Genomic DNA, 23,976 nt, shown 5'->3' with positions numbered 1-23,976 from the left:
GGTTGAAGGAGAGTGAGAAAAGATGGGTCTTAAGCAGGGATTTAAAAGCTTCGACAGAGCAAGCGCCCCTGACGACGGCAGGTAATTTGTTCCACAGGCAGGAGGGAGCGCGGTAGACAAAGGCTCTGTGGCCGGGCCAACTCTTTCCAATGGCAAGAGTTCAATCTGGATTTAGTACCACCAAGTGCCCCCGACGACAAAACAGTGAATGAAATCTACTTTAAGTACAGTTACTTTTTTATAATGTAAATTTCTCTGCCATTTTTCATCAGATTGCAATGCCGAGTTTTGCTAGACGTTCACAGAAAGGTAGAGAAACTAACCATTCTAATTTATGGCAATAGCGTTCAGGTTTGTTCCATCCGTGTGATATGATCCTGAAAATAAAGAGGAAAAAATTTACTGAAAAAGAAGTCTGATGATTGACAGGGCTGGCGTGAGTTGGGATGTGTAGTTTTTTTTAAAGTCCTGGGTCTATTCTCTCAAAAGACTACACAAGTTAGGTTGCGCCAAATCCTTGCGTCAATCCTCGCCTTTTTCTGACTTGATTCCCTGAGATTTCTATAAACTCATATTTCACTAATAACACTTAAAATCATTGGTAAACAAACGTAGTGCTGAAAATATACACTTTGACTGCTGTTTTGACAGGGTTAGGGTCTTTACTCTTGGCTACATTTGAAGAAGAAAAAACGCAACATCAATTCATACATTCTGTAGAGATGTATTTATGGCGTGATATCAATCTCGTACCGGTCCCATACCACTCAGGCTTAAGAGGTTAACATAAAAGTACCTTTTGAGCAAGGCACTGGACTGTCCCAAGGGTGCTGTCATGCAGACCCTGTGTTCCATTCCCTCTGAGGAAATGCATGTGTGCAGGGTGCTGTGTCTGTATTAGCTGCTCGGCCTGCAATAGCCTTACTCAACCTCATTAGAGATGCATTACCTGACACTGTAGCAAAGCCATGCTGTGGGAAGAAATGGCCTGTAGAGAAACCATGCTGTGTGAAGAAATGGCCTGTAGAAAAGCCATGCTGTGGGAAGAAATGGCCTGTAGAAAAGCCATGCTGTGGGAAGAAATGGCCTGTAGAGAAACCATGCTGTGAAGAAATGGCCTGTAGAAAAGCCATGTTGTGGGAAGAAATGGCCTGTAGAAAAGCCATGCTGTGGGAAGAAATGGCCTGTACAAAATCCATGCTGTGGGAATAAATGGCATGTACAAAATCCATGCTGTGGGAAGAAATGGCCTGTAGAAAAGCCATGCTGTGGGAAGAAATGGCCTGTACAAAATCCATGCTGTGGGAATAAATGGCATGTACAAAATCCATGCTGTGGGAATAAATGGCATGTACAAAATCCATGCTGTGGGAATAAATGGCATGTACAAAATCCATGCTGTGGGAAGAAATGGCCTGTAGAAAAGCCATGCTGTGGGAAGAAATGGCCTGTAGAGAAACCATCCTTGTGTCTCCCTCTCTGCTCTCAGATCCCGTCCTCGGCGGTGGAAATGCCAGGCTCTGCCGACATGTCTGGTCTGAATTTTCAGTTTGGAGCTCTGGACTTTGGCTCCGAGGCCAGCACGGGTCCGGTGGACATGAGCCAATCGGAACCGGCCAGGGAACCAGGTCCCGTCCCTCCCCCTATACCACCCCAGCAGACACAGAGCAACCTGTTCTCCAAGCCTGGGCCCGGCATGTCAGTGGTTCTGTCTACTTGGGCTGTCTAATAAAACATCCTGTTTTTCAGAATTGGTTGACATGAAAGTGAATTTATGCCCGATTCTATCTCTGCGTGTCTTCTCTCACTCTTCTGTCTTTCTCTCTCTTCCTCTTTTCTTCCACTTTCTCTCCCTCTCTCCAGTGAGCCTATCAGCAGTCTAACCGCCCTGCCATCGGCTATATCAGACCCCAGCTTCCCCTCGCCATCTCTGGGTTTGCCCAGTGCCACTCCCTCCCCCTCCCTGGGTCTTCCCAGTGCCGCCCCCCCACCCTCCTCCGTGGCCCCCTCCTCCACCAGCCGGATGGAGCCCAGCGGACCCAGGACGCTGCCCCCACACCTGGGCTTCACAGGCCCCGCCCCCACGTCTTCCAGTGCGTCTACGGGGCCCCTGACGGTGAGGAGGAGTTAAAAACCCAACCCCTTTGAGGGGCACTGCAGAGTGCCTTTTACTCTCTCTCTCTCTCTCTCTCGCTCGCTCGCTCGCTCTCGCTCTCTCGCTCTCTCTCTCGTGTAGCTTATTCCCAGCGGAAGAGTGCGTTGCGTGCTTCCGCGTTTTCTCTGATTGGCCATGACGCCATGTGACCACGGCAGCGCGAGAGAGCTGCAGCGCGGAAATAGGCTGTCTATTGCCATTCTCTAAGACAAACTAACCTTAACCAGCTCCTTACTGCACAATGTTGTTTTTTCATTTTTTGATTCTATCATATGTTGTACCACTGTATTGCACATCGTTGCGGGCAAGACCACCCGCATTTCATTGTATACCTGTATGCCGTGACAATTAAAACTCTTGACTTGACTTGACTTAACAGCGCCTAAACTTAAAGGTGCTATGTATTATAAATGTCATTTTTCAGTCTCTAGCATTGTATTATAGTAATAGGAGTTCGTATCAATGTGTTTTTGGGCCTAAATACTATATTGGCGAATTCCTCAGCTACAGCCCATCCCCTCTTTGCCTCTAGTAAATCAGGTCATGTTGATTTGACGACCTGGTGCACGTCACAGGGCGCTGTTTATAGCGCACGGTGATGTGATTGGCTCTGTGGTTTTAGTAATGCCCGCCTCCATTCTTGCTACCTGCAGGGTGGAAGGTTTGTCCAGAAGATCACTAATCAGCTGAAGCCTGATGCGGTTCCCTCGGTCTTCGACAGACAGACCGGCGTTAGCTCTCGGGACTCGGGAGCGATCCTAGCTACTTAGCACCAGCCGGGGCCGGCGTTAGCAACCGGGAGCGTCGTTGAGCATTCAGCCTGCTGGCTACCTAGATCCACTTCAACCAGCGTCGCGGAGCATTCAGCCTGCTGGCTACACAGCTTGTCGGTGTGCTAATAGCCTCTGCAAGCTAACGTTAGCTGGCTACACAGCTTGTCGGTGTGCTAATAGCCTCTGCAAGCTAACGGTAGCTGGCTAAACAGCTTGTCGGTGTGCTGGAGCCTTTGCAAGCTAACGGTAGCTGGCTCCAGGCTATTAGCACATCGACAAGCTGCTGGAGCTCCCGACGCTCGGCTGGTTGAAGTGGATCTAGGTAGCCAGCAGGCTGAATGCTCCGCGACGCTCCCGGTTGCTATCATGTGCAGGTCCTCTTCTCAGACCTGTGTGGCAAAGCACTGCACACGCATCATGCAAGCTACACATCGCTGCATGTTGATCAATGGTGGCCCACTCGGTGCATCACAGTGGGCTACTATTGTGCTAACAACAACCGCGGTGTCCGGCTTGTCGGCCGGCATGAGTGCTCGTTTTGGGGTGGTTCTCTCCTCCTTGTGTGCCCCCGTTCTCGCGGGTGTCCTGCCGGGGAGCTTGTGGACGCGACAACAGCGGCGGCCGTAGCGTTAGTTAGCTCATAGCTATTGTGTACCACTAGCGTTACGGCGGGCTCGAGCACCCTACGGCTGCCGCCGTTGTCGCGTCCATGGGCTCCCCGGCAGGGTACCCGTGGGGACGGGGGTGTACAGAGAGGAGAGAACCATTTTGTGTCGGGCGTGCATGCCGGCCAGCGAGCCGGACGTCGGGATATGTTGTTAGCACAATAGCTACCAAGCTAAGCTATGTTAGCTTCTAACGGTGTATACACAATATGTACAACGACACAATGATTTACATTATTACAAATATGGTAACGTGGTTGTGGCTTTTACAAATAGTGGTAACATATATATAGATAGACAGTACTGCTACATCTCTATATTTATGACATACCATATTTGTATTGCTACAGTACTGCTCAGTACTGCTATGATGGAGACCAGAGAAAGACTTTCGTCTTGTTTACATCAGGGTCCCCCATTTTCAATTCATGGTAACATATTATATATATATAGATAGACAGTACTGCTACATCTCTATATTTATGACATACCATATTTGTATGTAACCTGAAACCTAATCTCTGACGGGGAGATGGGCGGAGCTATTTGGTGGGTGGCTGTCACTCAAAGCATTCTGCTAGTATGGGTGGAGCCAAGCCAATAATAGCCTGCTTTCATGAGGCTGAAAAATGCTGGTTTTGAGTACAAGATTAGAAATATAAAACAATGATTATTTTTGGAATAAAAATTACAGATGTGTTACATAGACTCACAGGAAGTGTGTAAAGTTGCCCAAATAGTGCTAGGAATAGCAGTGCATAACCCCTTTAACCCTTCTAACCTTAACACTTTGGCTGCCTAAGGTTAAATTCATGATATACCATAGATTGCCAGCGCTATTTGTCTATGGAGAAAGTCTCCTTCTTTGCAGGGCTATAACTTTTTAAATTCTATTGCTACATTGCCATTATTAGGGCCCATTCAAAGTCCTATATGTATTGTTCATTGTGTAGCAACGTTAAACTTTTTCATTCACATATTCATAGTAAAGTATGGTCTAATGTATAAGTATGTTTTCATCTCTTTCTGCAGCTTTCTCCAGAACGTGATATATAGACCCAAATGCATTATATTGATGATGAAATACAGTTTGATGGCAATCAGCGCGATATAAAAAATTCCAACTAGACGTACTTCTAGAAGTTACTACACGTCATCTGATGTTGACCGGATGGGCGAGGGGGCGTTTATAATTCCGTGGGCAGCGTTATACCTAGGGCTGCAACTAATGACTAATTTGGTAGTCGACTAATCTGCCGATTATTTTTTCGATTAGTCGACTAATCGAAAACCAATGTAAACAACAACAACAACAAAAAAGAAAAAAGGATTTTTTTTTTTTTTTTTTTAATCACCTATCTTTGTGAAAGTGGCTTCTCAGCTCTGGTCCAGCTGAAGACAGAGCAGAGGAACAGATTGGACATTGAGCATGACCTCAGAGTTGCTTGTCTACCATCACCCCAGACTTTGAGACTCTTGTCAGGACCAAACAACAACATCATAACATGATGATCCCATAGCAAATTAAAATAATGACTCATGAAACATTTGAATTTGGATCTTTAAGCCACTTTAAATGAAAATGTATTTGAAGAACAATACAGCAATCACTCATAACAAGATAAATAAATTAAATAATACAAATTAAAGTGGAAGTGTACTTTAAATAACTTTTGTTTGCTGTGTGTGAGAGGAGTCCGTGTGTGTGTATGTGTGTGTGTCTTACTCTGCTCGCTGTGTGAGTGAGAGGAGTGTGTGTACTGTGTAATTTGTGTGTGTGTGTCTTACTCTGATCGCTGTGTGAGTGAGAGGTGTGTACTGTGTAATTTGTGTATGTGTGTGTGTCTTACTCTGATCGCTGTGTGTGAGTGAGAGGAGTGTGAATGTGTGTGTGTCTTACTCTGATCCCTGTGTGTGAGAGAGAGGAGTGTGAATGTGTGTGTGTCTTACTCTGATCGCTGTGTGTGAGTGAGAGGAGTGTTTATGTGTGTGTGTCTTACTCTGATCGCTGTGTGTGAGTGAGAGGAGTGTGTACGTGTGTCTTACTCTGATCGCTGTGTGAGTGAGAGGAGTGCGTGTGTAATGTATTGTGTGTCTAGTCTGATCATCATCTCCTGCAGGGGAACAATGTTTTCAATGTCCAAAATTTGCTATGGGATCATCATGTTATGATGTTGTCTGGAAAAATCGACGATTTTTTATAATCGACATCGTCGATTATGTCGACTAATCGTTGCAGCCCTAGTTATACCAATCATCTAATGTGGGTCAAATGTTGATAATAGCAGTTAGTATCGAAGACGGTAACGTTACACGCTGAAACTCACCCCAGTCTCCGCGCGCCGTTGGGCGATCATCGTAGAGTAGAAATCTTATCATTATGGGATATATTTTTACCCGGTCCATCTCCAGCTTGTATAATGGTATATACGTCCAAATCATGTTGTTTATCGAGTTATTTCCAATCGATCACCGTGTAGCGTGACGAGCCAGAGTCCCATGACCTATAGCGAGCGCCCGGAAGTACTACGGACGTCTAGGACAACCTCTATGCAACATCCTGTTTGGCGATTGCGCCGATCGGCCACCAGATGGCGCTCCTGAACCGCCAGAGAGCTCAGTGGGTCCTGCTGGTGGATCTCAGGCCAGCGGAGGGGACATATGAATCCGATCGCAGATTTTTGAAATATTGATATAAGGACGACGTAACACGTCCTCCGGCAACTTTAGCATGGCCAGCAAAGACGTCTAAAGACGGTTCCCGGCAGTCAAAGTGTTAACCAACTCCGAAACAATGCCTAACCTTAACCTTAAAGGGGAACTATCTTATAAATGGCCTTTTTGAGTGTTTAGCATTGTTTCCTAGCTATGTGAACTTATATTAATATGATCTATGTCTCAAAATTCTCATATTGGCGCATTCTTCCAATTCTCCTCTCACAATATTCACCCTCACTGAACTGAGTCATTTGAAAATGTGCCCTATATGTGATGTCATAAAGACACCGCTGCATGTTAATGTTCAGGCGAACACGACGCTGCGCAGTGGTTTAGGAGCCCAGGCTCAAAACAGCTCGAGATCTTGAGGTAGAAAAATGCTGTTTTTGAGGACTTGATTAGAAATACAAAACAATGAATAAAAAAAGAAAAAATATTACAGAGGTGTTCCATAGACTCACAGGAATTGTGTAAAAGTGCCCAAATAGTGAAAGAAATAGTAAAATAGTTCCCCTTTAAGTTAACATGCCTAAACTTAACCGGCGAAAGAATGCACGTTAAAAAAAAAAAAAAAAGGGGAGCTCCAGTAGCTCACCGCGTACCTCGAACGCTATTTCGGCGTCGGGGACAACCGTGCGCGTCACGGATCTGGGGTACACGAGTTCGACTCCCGGACTCGCCGTATTTTCTCAGTGTCTTTCCCCCCATCTATACCCCATTCAACCTGTTTCTATCGGTCATACTTGACCAGAAAAAGCGATAAACGCGAAAAGAACCAGCTGACTGGTCAAAGTTAAAAAACAAAAACAAAAAAAAACAAAAAAATTGAAGGGATTCAAACTTGTCAGGACCGCAGCGCTGCCAGTTGAGCTAAGCGTCGAATGAAAAACATAGGGGATTACGGCTACATAATGCCGCAAGCTCTGCCGCTCCGCGCTGCCGCGGGGCGTGTCGCAGCCAATCAGGGAAAACGCGGAAGCACTCGGCAGCACTCTTCCGCTGGGAATAAGCTATAGGCTTCCCGGCAGCCTGAATGCCTTCTACAACAGAACTTTGTTTCCACGTCTCTGATTGGCCAGGTCATTTCTGGTCATGTGACATGTACGCCCAATCGTGGGACCGCAAGTTTCTACACTGGTTAAGCTTAGGCGCTCTTTCGAAGTTGGTTAAGGTTAGAGTTTGTCTTAGAGCATGGCGATAGAACGCCTGCCCTGATTCCGACGGTTAAGCTTAGGCACTCTTTCGAAGTTGGTTACGGTTAGAGTTTGTCTTGGAGCATGGCGATAGAACGCCAGGTAGTTTGCAGGCTGTTGGACCCGGAAATAGGCTCAGAACTTGCTGTCCCACGATTGGCGCACATGTAACATGACCTGGCCAATCGGAGCGCAAAACTCGAACGCGGAAACGAAATTCTGTTGTAGAAGTCACACTACCTCCCTCCAGATCCTACCCTCGCTGTCCACAATGCCCAGGACCCACCCATCAGCTTTCCCACCCCTAACACTGCCAATTGTTAGTGTGAACGACCAGCCAAGCTGATAGCAACGCCGAGAGCTGGATTCGAACCCAGCGTCTCCAGCGTTGATGGCGAGTGCCTTGCCCACTACACCACCTAGCCGCCCACGTTTATAATAGGTTGAGGTCTGATCAACGTGACGTAACTTTGAACACCAACCACTGACCCAGATTCACTTGGATTATCATGCCATTTCTCACTTCTTTTTTGTGTTTTGAGAAACCAAGTGCGCCATTGTACTGAGCAGATATCAAACCAAATCTAACTGGATGGGTTGATAAGCACTCTGGGTGCTTGTTTTTAATTTTATTGAGTGAACTGCCCCTTTTAACCTCTTAAGCCCTAGCCATATTTTCAGAGTACAAGTACATACCCAAGTAAATTAAAGATTGCTCCACTTCTATAAGGTCCATTTTCATGTTCTTGGTATCTAGGGACATCTATGGACCTCAGGGAATGTATTCCCAGTGTCAAATAGTGTGTTAAATTGTAATGAACCAAAGGATTATCCCATCTTTGATGGTGAATAACACCATTCTAACATTGACAAAGTGAAAAATGTTAGAGAAAAAAGCTCATTCACCACCTTCTTGAGATCAAGTGTACAAAAAAATCTAAGCAAATGAAAAAGGACAGATGATTTACAGGTTTTTTTATATTGTTACGCACCCCAGTAAGCGGACGCAACACAAGGCCACAGACGGGGTAAGTGAGGCTCACCTACCCTAAAACGAAATAGTATTTATTTTACAACAAAAAACAGAGCAAGGAGGACTTCCTAGTGGCACCAAATAAAATACAAAAGGAAATGAAAACCCACCCTCCCCTTTACAGGCGCTAAACGCCCAAAAGTACAGGTGGTGGTGCTCACTCTAAAGCTTGTGTCTTTAACATCAGGTCACCTACGTGATGCAAAAATGTAGACCCAGGGTATCTTCCTGTCCTCAATTCTCCCTGTGTGCGAAAACAAAAGGTTAATACATAGAAAAGTTATCACCATAGGCTGGGTGAACAGGGAACAAATATACAAAGGTTTAACAGAAATGTGCAACAAACTATAAAGACTTAAACACAATACAATGAACCAGAGCTTCAGGTACCAGCTCTACACCATTCCTAATGCCAAAAAGGCCACAGCTCTACACAAGATACACAACACGAAAGACAGTTTCTACTATAAAGATTAACACAAAAGATATTTCCTATACTAACAACAATGCAAGTACCAGAGCCTTCACCAGCTCTACCAAATGTACCCTAAGCCTTAGCTTTATTACCAGAAGACACAAAGGGAGTTACCACCAAAGACAGACAGAGCTCTACTTTACCACACAATAAACCAGAGAGCCAACTAACACTGCACACAATGGGATATATGAAGGGAGAGAGGGCTTGATTGCAGATCAGCAACAGCTGCCGTTGCACTGCTGCTGTTGCTGGAGTGAGATCCTGATTGACCAGCTGCTGCTGGTGGTGCTGGAACTGGGAGACATCTGAGAATGGGGATATGTAGACACAAGAGGGAGACAAAAGACAACAAACAAAACATGCCTATATATACACAACAGATAATATACATAACTCCCTAAGGACAGGGTCCGTAACAGTATACAGTACTGAATTTTGCCATCCGTACACATGCTATTTGAAATATGAATATAGAATATCAGGCCTATAATGACCTTATTAGGCCAAGTCATACATCTATGGATCGGGCCAAATCGCCTCTTTTCAATGGCAGAGTTAAATCTGGATTTAGTATCACCAGACGCCCGTTACAGGGCAGCAAAGACTGAAGGAATTGGTCGAGTGAGGTGGTGTTCGAACGGCGGCAAATAGAAGTTTCAAACTATATTACAGTATGTTCGGCGAAAAATGCAGCACAAGCCGGTAGACGCTCGCAAAGTGCTGTGACGTGCGCGCAACAATACGTTTTCCAAAAGGTAAATGATATTATTTATTTAAACAATAAGGGGAATGAAACCCACAACAACATTTAACACAAGGGGAAAGGGTAGGGGAGAACAAACGGGTATGTATAATAGGACAAACAAGTTATCAAGACACAACCAAACACAGGGTAGGGAAACTGGTAACCCAACCAGCATAACACCAGACACAATAAGGCTAATACAAATTACCCCCGGTTCACACAGTCCCAAAGCAGCTGGGCAATGAGGCCAACACAATAACCAAATCCACACAACAGTGCCAACGGTCAGCACAATATTCAATCCAATCCAGTTCGATGGCAATGGCAGAAGGCCATGCGTGTGTAGCATCCCAGGTTTTATTCACCCGCCCCTTGGGGCTGATTGCCCTCAGCTGCCACACCCTCAGGCAATCAGCACTCTAGAGGCGGGCGGCACCTGGGAAGGGGGAAACAAAGAGACAGGGAATTACACACCTTCATACAAATACAAACAATATCATCTACCTATACTAACCCGATGTTCACATGGTGTTACAAATACAATAATAATGATAATGACCAACCCACCTACGTCACATTTATATATAAATAAAATCAAGCACCTTCAAAAACCACTCGAGTTCAGTTGAAACGGCGGGTACTTGAGTAATCGATAACTTTTATTTTTTTATGTACTGGCTTTGCGCTGTGCAGTAGCCATTAGGCATATTATGACTTTTTGATGGTAGAAATGTATACTTTTTGACAGGCTATCTTTTAGGTAGGGATGCACCGATATGAAAATTTGCCACCGATACCGATTGTTAAACTAACACAATCGACCGATACCGATTCCGATATTTGTGGCAACAATTTTTTTTTTAAATATATATTTTTTTTGTACTTTTTTTTGTATTTTTTTTTTTATTTTTTTTTATGAAACTACTGTATATTTGTGTTACAAATTGTGCTCACCGATATGAACATAGGCCTCTTTACTTACTTAAAAAAAGAAATATCACTAAATAGCACTATCTCTCTCTCAGTATGTTCTGCAGGGCTGCATCTAGATACTAGTTCTCCCAGCATGGTCTACCCTGCTGGGCTGCAGCGAGATACTATTGTCTCAACCAATGAAATTTTGATTGACAGTCGATTCTGCCAATTACGTCACACACCGCTTGCACCCGCCTCTGCTGTTACCACCAATCGGCAAGCCGTATACATTTTTTACTTTGGCTTTTGTCCGCCATTGATTTTGAGTTGACGAGAGCTTTTCTACAATAACAACAATGGCGGCGCGGCTGACGTTTAGCTTTTAGCTCCACAGGATGACTTAAATGAGGCATAATGATTTTACTGCAACTAATGTTATAATAAAACAAAGCCTTTCTATACATGTGTCTGATTGAAAACGTTATTAACAGATTGCAGAATGGGTCAAACTAAGGGCTCTGTGAGCAACGGAAGGAACTGAGCTAGTATGAACGCTTGCTACGTTCAGGTAAATAATATGCTGATGTTATTGAACACGTGTAACACTAACTATATAACGTTAATGCCACAAAACGAATGCCTTGTTAATCATAAGTAGTAACTTTGATGCAGTAGCTTGTGTGTGTGTGAGGGGGGGGGGGGACTAGTGGGGACGGCGTTGTGCAGGTCGCAAGTGAACTTTTTTTTGTCTTGACGCTACACAAATTGATGGATATTTATCGGCTACTGCCATCGGCACATTTGAGCTTATCGGCCGATAGGCCGATTGCAGTCAACAAGGCACTTATCGGCCGATACCGATACCCGACCGATACATTGGTGCACCCCTACTTTTAGGATTAGGGTGATAATTCAATATGGTCGTTTAACATATTGTATCAGGATCATATCGTGATGATATTCCGATATTGTTGCGCACAATTCTGTCATCTAAATTAATAACAACCACATATTAACTCGAATTCCTTTTCATGGTTTTTGTACGATTTCACACTTTACATTATTACGCAGTTCAGTCCGATGAACAATGAGATTAGCCTATTCATCTTGTGATTTTGTGTGTGAACATATTGTGATTTATGTCAATACTCGAAGAAGTTCTCTGGTATTATCGTGATAATTTCTTATCACCCAGCCATAGCTGCTTCTGATATATATATTAGTGCTGTCAATAGATAAAAAAGAAATTACTAAAGTAATTAATCTCACAATTTTCTGTAATTAATCTAGATTAAAAATCGCATTTTTCTACTTAAGACCGATGCTTGTAACAGATATTTACTGGAGTGAAATCATGGAATTAATGTAGAATCAACACAAAGAAAGTATATTTAGATTAACTTGTATGAACTACCAGTAATATAAATCATATTAACACTTTGGGTGCCGGGAACCGTCTTTAGACGTCATTCCCGGCCATGCTCAAGTTGCCGGAGGACGCTTTACGTCGTCCTTATATCAATATTTAAAAAATCTGCGATCGGATTCATATGTCCCCTCCGCTGGCCTGAGATCCACCAGCAGGACCCACTGAGCTCTCTGGCGGTTCAGGAGCGCCATCTGGTGGCCGATCGGCGCAATCGCTTAAACAGGATGTGCCATAGAGGTTGTGCTAGACGTCCGTATTGCTTCCGGCCACTAGGTACATGTAGCGTGACTCTGGCTCGTCACGCTACATAGCGATCGATTGCCAATAACTCGATAAACAACATGATTTGGACGTATATACCATTATACAAGCTGGAGATGGACCGGGTAAATCGCCATCCCATAATGATAGAATTTCTACTCTACGATGATCGCCCAACGGCGCGCGGAGACTGGGGTGAGTTTGAGCGTGTAACGTTACCGTCTTCGATACTAACTGCTATTATCAACATTTGACCCACATTAGATGATTGGTATAACGCTGCCCACGGAATTATAAACGCCCCCTCGCCCATCCGGTCAACATCAGATGACGTGTAGTAACTTCTAGAAGTACGTCTAGTTGGAATTTTTTATATCGCGCTGATTGCCATCAAACTGTATTTCATCATCAATATAATGCATTTGGGGCTATATATCACGTTCTGGAGAAAGCTGCAGAAAGAGATGAAAACATACTTATACATTAGACCATACTTTACTATGAATATGTGAATGAAAAAGTTTAACGTTGCTACACAATGAACAATACATATAGGACTTTGAATGGGCCCTAATAATGGCAATGTAGCAATAGAATTTAAAAAGTTATAGCCCTGCAAAGAAGGGGACTTTCTCCATAGACAAATAGCGCTGGCAATCTATGGTATATCATGAATTTAACCTTAGGCAGCCAAAGTGTTAACAACAAAAATGTGTTCCATATTCATGTCAGATGATTTTCAATAAGGTGCATGAGTCGATGCAAAAAAAATAACAAGCAAATATACTGCCGAAAGTTCCGAATTTTTTTCAAGATTTTTCACTCCATAGATTAATCTAGATTAATTTATTTTAATGCTTTAAATTATTTGAATTAATCTCGAGTTAAAGCATTAATTTTGACAGCCCTAATATACATACATGTTGCTTCTTCTTGCAGAATGGGTACAGTGGTGTTCGGACCCAGAGCTCACAGGACTGTAAGTACTCAGTGTTTTCTGTTCCGCAGATCCATTAGAGAGAAGCCATTAGAAACAAATGTTATCTGTATTGTTGTGTACTAGTGCTTGAGTATTTGTTTACGGAAATTTATTTTTAGAATGCATCTTAAATTATTACTATACATAAAAATAGCCTCTGCTATTACTATACATAAAAATAGCCTCTGCCAATCCTTTTTTTCTTGTGCTTTTTTTTTTATCTTAATTTTCCGTGAACAATAACAGTGTCTTAATACAATAGGGATTATTAAACCTAAACTAGATTTGTATCACTTCACATTGATCACATTTGAACAGCTGGAGATGATGATGGTTACAAGCACATATCTTAATTCATCCTCTGTGGAATTATTCATATTTCTGAATCTCCAGTGACACAACCTGGATGTAACCTGAGCAATATCTCCAAAATGTAGTGCGAATTCACCAGAAAAGGAGAATAATCTCTTCTCACTCCATTTCTCTCCCTCTTTCTCAGCAGTGTTGGCAGCTTCTAGGACGGTCCAGGCGGAGTCACCGGTCATGACGAGTGACAGCGGCCCCTCCCACCACATCCCCTCCCCCGTGGTCACCCCCTCCCACACGGCGCCCCTCCCCCCCCTCAGCAGGTGCACTCATGTGTTGGAGCTTTACATTTTTTTTTATTTTTTATTATTGAACCTTTATTTACCCAGGCAATCAATTAAGAACAAATTCTTATGAGGAGCTTCAGACATCACAGATCAATTAGTATTGATTTACCGGTACTATCTTTAATTTTGGGTCATTGGGCAAAAATACTGATGGGAGGTCAAATCTATTATTCTCCATTAGATCTGCAATATCCTTCTATTTGGAGGATGGGCAAGTCAACGTCTCCAGTAGTGATATAGCCTGATGACACAAACCAGTATCTGTACAGTTATATGTATGGGAGGATGGAGTGTGAGTTGGTTTTGATAGTGTCTCTGGAACACAGTGTCATACAATAGAACAGCTACTAGCTCTCCCATCATAGAACAGAACAGTTAACTACTGTCAGCCTCTCAGCCTTTGTATCTCCTCAACAAACCGAAAACTGCCTGGAGATAATGATGGTTACAAGCACATATCTGAATCCTTCACATGTGGTAGCATTCATTTATCTGAATCTCCAGCAGTACTCGTGTTCGGGGGTAGATAGTTCAAGGTGTCGATACTCTAGTCCTGGGGCAGATATGGTTTAGTGTGGCAGTACTCCTGTCCAGGGGCAGATAGTTTAGGGTGGAAGTACTAGTTTATGATTGTGTTGTGAGCTGAATGTAATGTTAGTACTATCAGCTTATCGCTGTGTCTGATGTCACAATTGTGTCTGTTTCTCCAGTCTTGTGACCAGCCCACATACATCAGGATCTGTCCTCGCTACCAGCTCATCCCTCACGGTACGAACACACACACGCAGTAGGGTGTGTCAAAATACACATTTCCAGCGTATTGATTTGACTGGGTGCTAAAAGTGTTACCATCCATGTAAAAACAATACATGCTAAATATTTTTGCAATATGAGGTGATTTAGAGGTGGAACGGTACATCAGTTTTTATGGCAAAAGGGGGAAACCATAATGGGGTAATAGGTAGGTACTGTGTCCCTTCACTCTGTCCTCCGCGCGCGCGCGTGTGTGTGTGAGTACGCATGCACAAGGTTGCAACATTGTTACATTTCAAGCACGGAGACCTGTCTGCTCCCATATTCCCGCACATTTTACCCTGTTTTGAAAACATTTTCTTGCACCTGCAATTTTTGGGGGATGGGCTTTGCCTATAAATAGCTTTGCTTGTGTGGCTCTGCATCGCAGTTTACTCAATTCCCTCAACGCCACCATCACCCACCACAGGATCCAGCTCTCCAACAATCTCCAGCTATCCAGTTCTCACAAGATGGCGTCGCCGCCCTTAGGCTCCCGCCAGAGCAGCCGCAGCCTGGTCTCAGCTCTGGGCGCCGGCAGAACTGATGCAGATGCCATCATCACTGGCGCCAAGCTGCCAAGTGGTCGCCAGATCTTGCTGTGCATGATGTAAACTGCGACACGCAACTGCATGCCAAGCGGCCAGGTTTGACCGGAGCCTTGTCACGGTTCCATGCGGCTAAGGACGTTTTGGAGCAGGTGCTGCCATTTTATGGAAAGGCCAATATCCCAATTGTGAGTGATCGTCGAGCATGCAACAAGATGGTAGCGCTTGTCGATGCTAGCAACAAGCTGCGGCACATTCCAAAGGCCAGGCGCTCCAGTGACGCTACAGCTCGACTGGTGGACGCAATGGAGCACAAGCTGGATGCCACATTCCCGCTGTGGTCTCCAAATGCAGAGGAGCTGATCTGTGATCCAGAGGACATTGCTTTCCTGGCCAGCATGAAGGGCGACAGAGTGGCCACATTTGGAGCATTTGATGCCAAGCTGCAATCCAAGCTGAAGCGGCGACAGGAGCGAGAAGCAGCGCAGCAGGCATGCCTTACCAAGGAGCAGCAGGAGATGACTGAGGTCCAGCATGGCGGTGTTGGAAAGTGAAAGTGATGAAGACAGCAATGCAAATGACACGGCTGCTCCACCGGCTGAGAACACACCCACCCGTGAGCGTAAGAAGACTGGCACCACAGCCTTCATTCCATCAGACATTCTCAGGCGGCCGAGTTTTGTGTCACTGGCTACACGGTTGAAGATCACACCAATGCAGCAGGCTGCCTTCATGCACGGCCTGATCGAGGAATCCGGTGGCAATTCGGCAAAGGTCTCCACATCCTACGCAACAGCAGACCGAGTGCACCGCCACGTGTTGCAGGCAATCAGTGAGGACCAGCATGAACAGTGGACACCACCTCCCATGTGCACCTTGCACTGGGACAGCAAGTTGACGCCAATGCTCAACAATGTGCGCCAGATGGAGGAGCATCTGACAGTGGTGGTCAGAGACGCGGAGCGGCTCAAACTGCTTGGTGTGCCAGCATATATGAAGGGGACTGATGAGGCATGCGGAACGATCGTCGCCCGGCTGACATTCAAGCTGCTGCAGGACTGGTGCTGCACCGATCAGGTTGTCAACATGGCATTTGAAACCACCGCATCAAACACTGGCCATCTCATGTCACGCATGCAACAATGTGTTCACTGTTCCTGAATTTTACCCAACAATGCTATGATAATAGCTCTTTTCCATTGCCAAAGGAACCAGAGGAACTTTCTATAAAGAAACCTTTCAGAATTTCTGTGAGTTCTGCGGTGGGTTCTTGTTTCTGTTTCCACTGTCTTCGAGAAAGGCATAGAAAAGAAATGTTTGCAACGACACTCAATGTTATAACAGTCTCACTGTTGACTCACTAATCGGCTGATCTTCCTCTTCGCTCTTCTCCCTCATATCTCCAGATGACCAGTGAGGAGAGCAGCGGTCTCCATGCCTTTGTGTCGTCATCGTCCGGTCCGGTGGTGAACCAGAGCCCCGTGGCCCCACTGGCGGTCAGCGGCGGCTCCGCTAACGGCCTAATGCACCCGGCCGGAGCCCCGGGACTGACCGTTAACGGCACCAACCCCACGCTGTCAGCCGCAGGCGGCCGTACCGCGCCCCTGCTCAACACCACCTCCGGTAAGAATGTGCAATGAAGGTTCGGAAGATTGTGGGGAAATGGTTCAATGATTAGTTAATAGTATACCTTACATTCACTGGGTGTTCACTGGGTGTTAACACATTCAGTACTCCTTTACACATCCAGTACTCGTTTACCCTGTAACACATTCAGTACTCCTTTACCCTGTAACACATCCAGTACTCCTTTACCCTGTAACACATCCAGTACTCCTTTACCCTGTAACACATTCAGTACTCCTTTACCCTGTAACACATTCAGTACTCCTTTACCCATATGAATGGATCGCACTTATCGAAATAATGTGGTCAGTAGTATATACTAGGGCAGGGGTCGGCAATTAGGTTTTGCCGCGGGCCAGATTTTCCCCAAGCCGTTGCTTGGCGGGCCAGGATCAAAAACGATGGCTAATTTAATATACTGATATTGAAAAAAGACAAACGTTTTTCTCTGGTCTGCATCCCCCCAACAACCGTGTGCACTGCGCCGCACTGCACTGCACCCACTCTGCAATCCGCCAAACAAAGTTCTCACTCATCCATTCATTCATGAACAGCTCTCAGCTGTTGCAGATCAGCTTAACAATTGTGTGTATTGAGCTGTACTGTATTGTACCCATTCTGCAATCTGTTAAATAAAGTTTTCATTCATTCATTCATGAACAGCAGATCAGCTGTTGCAGATCACCGCGGCGGGTGATGAACAGATCAGAAGACAGAATGCATGAAAACACGACTCACCATACCTTGTTTGTTGTTCAGTCCTCCAAAATCCCTGCTAATGTTTGAAACATGTCACATATCCACTCGCCGCCCTCCAATTCCAGATTGGCGTTGAATGCAGCTACTTTATCTGCCAACTTGAACACAGTTGTAATAACAACCATTTCCTCGTTGTTGTTGTCGCCACATATTATGCAGAGAGGACGTCGGCTCGGCACGCAAGAATCACCGACCTGTTGCAATAAACCCGTATTTTAAGTATGGCTCCTGTTTATTAAAAGAAGCGTTATATTTCCCTGTTGCATTTCCCTATCCAAAGATGTTTGTTTTGTTTTTTAACACATTTTGTTACTCGCTCCATCTCGAACGCGGAAGTGAAAGTTCGTTAGGGACTATTCCATTGGTTCTCCCAGTCCACGTGACCATTTCTAGCATTTCAATTGGCTATAGTGCTATTGATGACTACCGGTAGATAGATACAGCTTCACAATAAAAGACACCCTGGCGTCCCGAGTGAATATTTCCTGCGCGTAAAATAAATATCATATTCTCAAAATAATCTGACGGGCCAGAAATTATTGCTGGCGGGCCAATGTCGGCCCGCGGGCCGCCTATTGCCGATCCCTGTACTAGGGTATAGTTAGGGAGGGAGTCGTAGTATATTCTAGGGTGTAGGAAGGGAGTCAGTAGTATATTCTAGGGTGTAGGGAGGGAGTCAGTAGTATATTATAGGGTGTAGGGAGGAGGGAGTCAGTAGTATATTATAGGGTGTAGGGAGGAGGGAGTCTGTAGTATATTATAGGGTGTAGGGAGGGAGTCAGTAGTATATTATAGGGTGTAGGGAGGGAGTCAGTAGTATATTATAGGGTGTAGGGAGGGAGTCAGTAGTATATTATAGGGTATAGGGAGGGAGTCAGTAGTATATTCTAGGGTGTAGGGAGGAGGGAGTCAGTAGTATATTATAGGGTGTAGGGAGGGAGTCAGTAGTATATTATAGGGTGTAGGGAGGAGGGAGTCAGTAGTATATTATAGGGTGTAGGGAGGGAGTCAGTAGTATATTATAGGGTGTAGGGAGGAGGGAGTCAGTAGTATATTATAGGGTGTAGGGAGGGAGTCAGTAGTATATTATAGGGTGTAGGGAGGGAGTCTGTAGTATATTATAGGGTGTAGGGAGGGAGTCAGTAGTATATTATAGGGTGTAGGGAGGGAGTCAGTAGTATATTATAGGGTGTAGGGAGGGAGTCAGTAGTATATTATAGGGTGTAGGGAGGAGGGAGTCTGTAGTATATTATAGGGTGTAGGGAGGGAGTCAGTAGTATATTATAGGGTGTAGGGAGGGAGTCAGTAGTATATTATAGGGTGTAGGGAGGGAGTCAGTAGTATATTATAGGGTGTAGGGAGGGAGTCAGTAGTATATTATAGGGTGTAGGGAGGGAGTCAGTAGTATATTATAGGGTGTAGGGAGGGAGTCAGTAGTATATTATAGGGTGTAGGGAGGAGGGAGTCTGTAGTATATTATAGGGTGTAGGGAGGGAGGGAGTCAGTAGTATATTATAGGGTGTAGGGAGGAGGGAGTCTGTAGTATATTATAGGGTGTAGGGAGGGAGTCAGTAGTATATTATAGGGTGTAGGGAGGAGGGAGTCTGTAGTATATTATAGGGTGTAGGGAGGAGGGAGTCAGTAGTATATTATAGGGTATAGGGAGGGAGTCAGTAGTATATTATAGGGTGTAGGGAGGAGGGAGTCAGTAGTATATTATAGGGTGTAGGGAGGGAGTCAGTAGTATGTTATAGGGTGTAGGGAGGGAGTCAGTAGTATATTATAGGGTGTAGGGAGGGAGTCAGTAGTATATTATAGGGTGTAGGGAGGGAGTCAGTAGTATATTATAGGGTGTAGGGAGGAGGGAGTCAGTAGTATATTATAGGGTGTAGGGAGGAGGGAGTCAGTAGTATATTATAGGGTGTAGGGAGGGAGTCTGTAGTATATTATAGGGTATAGGGAGGGAGTCAGTAGTATATTATAGGGTGTAGGGAGGGAGTCAGTAGTATATTATAGGGTGTAGGGAGGGAGTCAGTAGTATATTATAGGGTGTAGGGAGGGAGTCAGTAGTATATTATAGGGTGTAGGGAGGGGGGAGTCAGTAGTATATTCTAGGGTGTAGGGAGGGAGTCAGTAGTATATTATAGGGTGTAGGGAGGGAGTCAGTAGTATATTATAGGGTGTAGGGAGGGAGTCAGTAGTATATTATAGGGTGTAGGGAGGGAGTCAGTAGTATATTATAGGGTGTAGGGAGGGAGTCAGTAGTATATTATAGGGTGTAGGGAGGAGGGAGTCAGTAGTATATTCTAGGGTGTAGGGAGGGAGTCAGTAGTATATTATAGGGTATAGGGAGGGAGTCAGTAGTATATTATAGGGTGTAGGGAGGGAGTCTGTAGTATATTATAGGGTGTAGGGAGGAGGGAGTCTGTAGTATATTATAGGGTGTAGGGAGGAGGGAGTCAGTAGTATATTATAGGGTGTAGGGAGGAGGGAGTCTGTAGTATATTATAGGGTGTAGGGAGGAGGGAGTCTGTAGTATATTATAGGGTGTAGGGAGGAGGGAGTCAGTAGTATATTATAGGGTGTAGGGAGGAGGGAGTCAGTAGTATATTATAGGGTGTAGGGAGGAGGGAGTCAGTAGTATATTCTAGGGTGTAGGGAGGGAGTCAGTAGTATATTATAGGGTGTAGGGAGGAGGGAGTCAGTAGTATATTATAGGGTGTAGGGAGGGAGTCAGTAGTATATTATAGGGTGTAGGGAGGAGGGAGTCAGTAGTATATTATAGGGTGTAGGGAGGGAGTCAGTAGTATATTATAGGGTGTAGGGAGGAGGGAGTCAGTAGTATATTCTAGGGTGTAGGGAGGGAGTCAGTAGTATATTCTAGGGTGTAGGGAGGGAGTCAGTAGTATATTATAGGGTGTAGGGAGGAGGGAGTCAGTAGTATATTATAGGGTATAGGGAGGGAGTCTGTAGTATATTATAGGGTGTAGGGAGGGAGTCAGTAGTATATTCTAGGGTGTAGGGAGGGAGTCTGTAGTATATTATAGGGTATAGGGAGGGAGTCTGTAGTATATTATAGGGTGTAGGGAGGGAGTCAGTAGTATATTATAGGGTGTAGGGAGGGAGTCAGTAGTATATTCTAGGGTGTAGGGAGGGAGTCAGTAGTATATTCTAGGGTGTAGGGAGGAGGGAGTCAGTAGTATATTATAGGGTATAGGGAGGGAGTCTGTAGTATATTATAGGGTGTAGGGAGGGAGTCAGTAGTATATTATAGGGTATAGGGAGGGAGTCTGTAGTATATTATAGGGTGTAGGGAGGGAGTCAGTAGTATATTATAGGGTGTAGGGAGGGAGTCAGTAGTATATTATAGGGTGTAGGGAGGGAGTCAGTAGTATATTATAGGGTGTAGGGAGGGAGTCAGTAGTATATTATAGGGTGTAGGGAGGGAGTCAGTAGTATATTATAGGGTATAGGGAGGGAGTCAGTAGTATATTATAGGGTGTAGGGAGGAGGGAGTCTGTAGTATATTATAGGGTGTAGGGAGGGAGTCTGTAGTATATTATAGGGTATAGGGAGGGAGTCAGTAGTATATTATAGGGTATAGGGAGGGAGTCTGTAGTATATTATAGGGTGTAGGGAGGAGGGAGTCTGTAGTATATTATAGGGTGTAGGGAGGGAGTCAGTAGTATATTATAGGGTATAGGGAGGGAGTCAGTAGTATATTATAGGGTGTAGGGAGGAGGGAGTCTGTAGTATATTATAGGGTGTAGGGAGGGAGTCAGTAGTATATTATAGGGTATAGGGAGGGAGTCTGTAGTATATTATAGGGTGTAGGGAGGAGGGAGTCAGTAGTATATTATAGGGTGTAGGGAGGAGGGAGTCAGTAGTATATTCTAGGGTGTAGGGAGGGAGTCTGTAGTATATTATAGGGTGTAGGGAGGGAGTCAGTAGTATATTATAGGGTGTAGGGAGGAGGGAGTCAGTAGTATATTATAGGGTATAGGGAGGGAGTCAGTAGTATATTATAGGGTGTAGGGAGGGAGTCAGTAGTATATTATAGGGTGTAGGGAGGGAGTCAGTAGTATATTATAGGGTGTAGGGAGGAGGGAGTCAGTAGTATATTATAGGGTATAGGGAGGGAGTCAGTAGTATATTATAGGGTGTAGGGAGGGAGTCAGTAGTATATTATAGGGTGTAGGGAGGAGGGAGTCAGTAGTATATTATAGGGTATAGGGAGGGAGTCTGTAGTATATTATAGGGTGTAGGGAGGAGGGAGTCAGTAGTATATTATAGGGTATAGGGAGGGAGTCTGTAGTATATTATAGGGTGTAGGGAGGGAGTCAGTAGTATATTATAGGGTGTAGGTAGGGAGTCGGTAGTATATTATAGGGTGTAGGGAGGAGGGAGTCAGTAGTATATTATAGGGTATAGGGAGGGAGTCAGTAGTATATTATAGGGTGTAGGGAGGGAGTCAGTAGTATATTATAGGGTGTAGGGAGGGAGTCAGTAGTATATTATAGGGTGTAGGGAGGAGGGAGTCAGTAGTATATTATAGGGTATAGGGAGGAGGGAGTCTGTAGTATATTATAGGGTGTAGGGAGGGAGTCTGTAGTATATTATAGGGTATAGGGAGGGAGTCGGTAGTATATTATAGGGTATAGGGAGGGAGTCTGTAGTATATTATAGGGTGTAGGGAGGGAGTCAGTAGTATATTATAGGGTGTAGGGAGGGAGTCAGTAGTATATTATAGGGTGTAGGTAGGGAGTCGGTAGTATATTATAGGGTGTAGGGAGGAGGGAGTCAGTAGTATATTATAGGGTATAGGGAGGGAGTCAGTAGTATATTATAGGGTGTAGGGAGGGAGTCAGTAGTATATTATAGGGTGTAGGGAGGGAGTCAGTAGTATATTATAGGGTGTAGGGAGGGAGTCTGTAGTATATTATAGGGTGTAGGGAGGGAGTCAGTAGTATATTATAGGGTGTAGGGAGGGAGTCAGTAGTATATTATAGGGTGTAGGGAGGGAGTCAGTAGTATATTATAGGGTGTAGGGAGGGAGTCTGTAGTATATTATAGGGTGTAGGGAGGAGGGAGTCAGTAGTATATTATAGGGTGTAGGGAGGAGGGAGTCAGTAGTATATTATAGGGTGTAGGGAGGGAGTCAGTAGTATATTATAGGGTGTAGGTAGGGAGTCAGTAGTATATTCTAGGGTGTAGGGAGGAGGGAGTCAGTAGTATATTATAGGGTGTAGGGAGGGAGTCAGTAGTATATTATAGGGTGTAGGGAGGAGGGAGTCAGTAGTATATTATAGGGTGTAGGGAGGGGGGAGTCTGTAGTATATTATAGGGTGTAGGGAGGGAGTCAGTAGTATATTCTAGGGTGTAGGGAGGAGGGAGTCAGTAGTATATTATAGGGTGTAGGGAGGGAGTCAGTAGTATATTATAGGGTGTAGGGAGGGAGTCAGTAGTATATTATAGGGTGTAGGGAGGGAGTCTGTAGTATATTATAGGGTGTAGGGAGGGAGTCAGTAGTATATTATAGGGTGTAGGGAGGGAGTCAGTAGTATATTATAGGGTGTAGGGAGTCTGTAGTATATTATAGGGTATAGGGAGGGAGTCAGTAGTATATTATAGGGTGTAGGGAGGAGGGAGTCAGTAGTATATTATAGGGTGTAGGGAGGGAGTCTAGTATATTATAGGGTGTAGGTAGGGAGTCAGTAGTATATTATAGGGTGTAGGGAGGAGGGAGTCTGTAGTATATTATAGGGTGTAGGGAGGGAGTCTGTAGTATATTATAGGGTGTAGGGAGGGAGTCAGTAGTATATTGTAGGGAGGAGGGAGTCAGTAGTATATTCTAGGGTGTAGGGAGGGAGTCTGTAGTATATTATAGGGTATAGGGAGGGAGTCAGTAGTATATTCTAGGGTGTAGGGAGGAGGGAGTCAGTATATTCTAGGGTGTAGGGAGGGAGTCTGTAGTATATTATAGGGTGTAGGGAGGAGGGAGTCAGTAGTATATTATAGGGTGTAGGGAGGGAGTCAGTAGTATATTATAGGGTGTAGGGAGGGAGTCTGTAGTATATTATAGGGTGTAGGGAGGGAGTCTGTAGTATATTATAGGGTGTAGGGAGGGAGTCTGTAGTATATTATAGGGTATAGGGAGGGAGTCAGTAGTATATTCTAGGGTGTAGGAAGGGAGTCAGTAGTATATTATAGGGTGTAGGGAGGGAGTCAGTAGTACAGGCCTGTACAGTGCGACA

The 23,976-nt window shown here is 44.7% G+C and overlaps 1 protein-coding gene across 3 annotated transcripts in view; it reads left to right on the top strand.

The window, feature by feature from the left end:
* LOC311223915 (ubiquitin-associated protein 2-like) overlaps positions 1-23,976 on the top strand; it is a 112,314-nt gene that overhangs the window by 63,154 nt on the left and 25,184 nt on the right. For 2 of the 3 annotated variants that reach the window (XM_084308683.1, XM_084308685.1), the window contains 6 exons: positions 1,490-1,698; positions 1,864-2,116; positions 13,305-13,344; positions 13,844-13,973; positions 14,708-14,765; positions 16,744-16,960. In XM_084308683.1, the coding sequence (XP_084164809.1) occupies positions 1,490-1,698; positions 1,864-2,116; positions 13,305-13,344; positions 13,844-13,973; positions 14,708-14,765; positions 16,744-16,960 (907 nt within the window). The remainder of the gene's footprint in view (positions 1-1,489; positions 1,699-1,863; positions 2,117-13,304; positions 13,345-13,843; positions 13,974-14,707; positions 14,766-16,743; positions 16,961-23,976) is intronic. The other variant, XM_084308684.1, reaches the window with a different exon arrangement.

The sequence above is a fragment of the Notolepis coatsorum genome, assembly GCF_963971535.1.
Source record: "Notolepis coatsorum genome assembly, chromosome: 2".
NCBI classification, from domain to species: domain Eukaryota; kingdom Metazoa; phylum Chordata; class Actinopteri; order Aulopiformes; family Paralepididae; genus Notolepis; species Notolepis coatsorum.
Note: the sequence above shows the minus strand (reverse complement) of the source record. Positions and strands in the feature narration are given on the sequence as shown.